We start from the raw sequence: 1,580 nt of genomic DNA, 5'->3' as shown, positions 1-1,580 counted from the left end.
CGTCATTGAAATACGTTGTGTGACGCTAGCTATAAGCATTGTGTTTCTCTCTGAAAATAAGTATATTAAAAAAATTAAGCATAAATACACATGCTACTTATTTGAGTCGCGTTCTGAGAAAACTGGGCATAATGCATGTGCGTAAAGTGTCGTCCCAGATTAGCCTGTGCAGTCCGCACAGGCTAATCAGGGACGACACTTTCCGCTTTTATGACATTTTTCGTTTAAATGAAGTATCTTCTTAGCAAAAATCCAATTTAGGCGGAAAGTGTCGTCCCTTATTAGCCTGTGCGGACTGCACAGGCTAATCTGGGACGACACTTTACGCAAATGCATTATGCCAAGTTTTTCAGAACACGACTCATTTTATAACCACGTAAACACAGGTCTGCAATATGTCTGTTTTAAACATCAGTTGTTGTTTACTCGCCGCGACTTGTAACAATAGCAAGGTAAACAGCGAAACTGCAAAGTGTTGCAAGACCAAACAACCAGAAGGCAACGCCGTCGACCATGTAGCTTATTTTCTTCCACGTGATCTGTTCTTCATCTATTAATTCTGACAGTCGTCTGTTAATATCATTCTCATTTTCAGCTTCAGAGATAATTTTCACCGTTTGTATTCTGGTCGCTTTTGATGTTTTCCCTAAGGTTTCTGTTTTTCGCTTTTGACAATCGTCGCATTTCCAAAACCGGTAAATACCAACAAGCCATACCGGAACGGAAATTTCCGTCTCCCTGCTGTAGATACGAAGATTAAGAATGACCACAACAGTAACCGCCGCACTAATAACCATATCTACGATAAGTTTGTAGGTAACGATCGGAACGGGTTTCGAGGTCCTGGGTAACATAGCGCTGACTATGGTCATGAAGACCGCGATAGAAAGGAGAACGGTAATACAGAATGAAACCCGCTCGCCGGACTCCGGCACCAGAAGGAACACCAACACATTCAGGACGCTCAGTAACAGAATAGGTAATACCACATTCACAAAGACATATGCCGGTCTTCTCTTGAGTTTGAAACTAAAACTCACTTGCGAATAACGCCCAACTTGTTCGGACTTGGCTGTGGTCTCGACCAGGTCCCACACAGGGTGCTCTGAAAATGACGTAATGTCAACTTCTTCCGTCGCTGGTAGGAAGAATACTTCACCAGAGTCGTACCACCCCATAGCAATATAGGAGAGCGTGCACGTCTGTGTATCAAACGGGTAGATTTCGACGTCGACAGTGCACGTGGACGTAACTAATGCTACCGGGAGCCAAACAGCGGTTCCATCGGCAAAATATCTGATGCGATTCCATGCCGCCCCAAGGCTCTCGACGTCGTCTGACGGCGACGTCAGGATGAGTTCTGGCACCCAAACGTCATCATATGAAGTCATCATTTGATACGCACCTCCGTAATTCGCTGGGTTCCATGTCATACTTTCATCCTTCCACCTTATTGAAAAGGCAGCCGCAACCGAGAATACTTGGCTGACTTCATTGAACTCCTGAATTGACTTGACGTTAAGCTGAACAGTGACGTTGACACTTTCACTCTGATTGTGAACAGGTCGCACGTTTTTGTT

The 1,580-nt window shown here is 44.5% G+C and overlaps 1 protein-coding gene across 1 annotated transcript in view; it reads right to left on the bottom strand.

Moving 5' to 3' along the window:
* Positions 1 to 422: 422 nt before the first annotated feature.
* Positions 423 to 1,580, bottom strand: part of LOC127854784 (acetylcholine receptor subunit alpha-like) — a 1,272-nt gene continuing 114 nt past the window's right edge. Inside the window, exon 1 of the mRNA XM_052389833.1 lies at positions 423 to 1,580. This exon is cut by the window's right edge and continues 114 nt beyond it. Within this exon, the coding sequence (XP_052245793.1) occupies positions 423 to 1,580 (1,158 nt within the window).

This window comes from Dreissena polymorpha, chromosome 13 (assembly GCF_020536995.1).
Source record: "Dreissena polymorpha isolate Duluth1 chromosome 13, UMN_Dpol_1.0, whole genome shotgun sequence".
Classification (NCBI taxonomy): domain Eukaryota; kingdom Metazoa; phylum Mollusca; class Bivalvia; order Myida; family Dreissenidae; genus Dreissena; species Dreissena polymorpha.
Note: the sequence above shows the minus strand (reverse complement) of the source record. Positions and strands in the feature narration are given on the sequence as shown.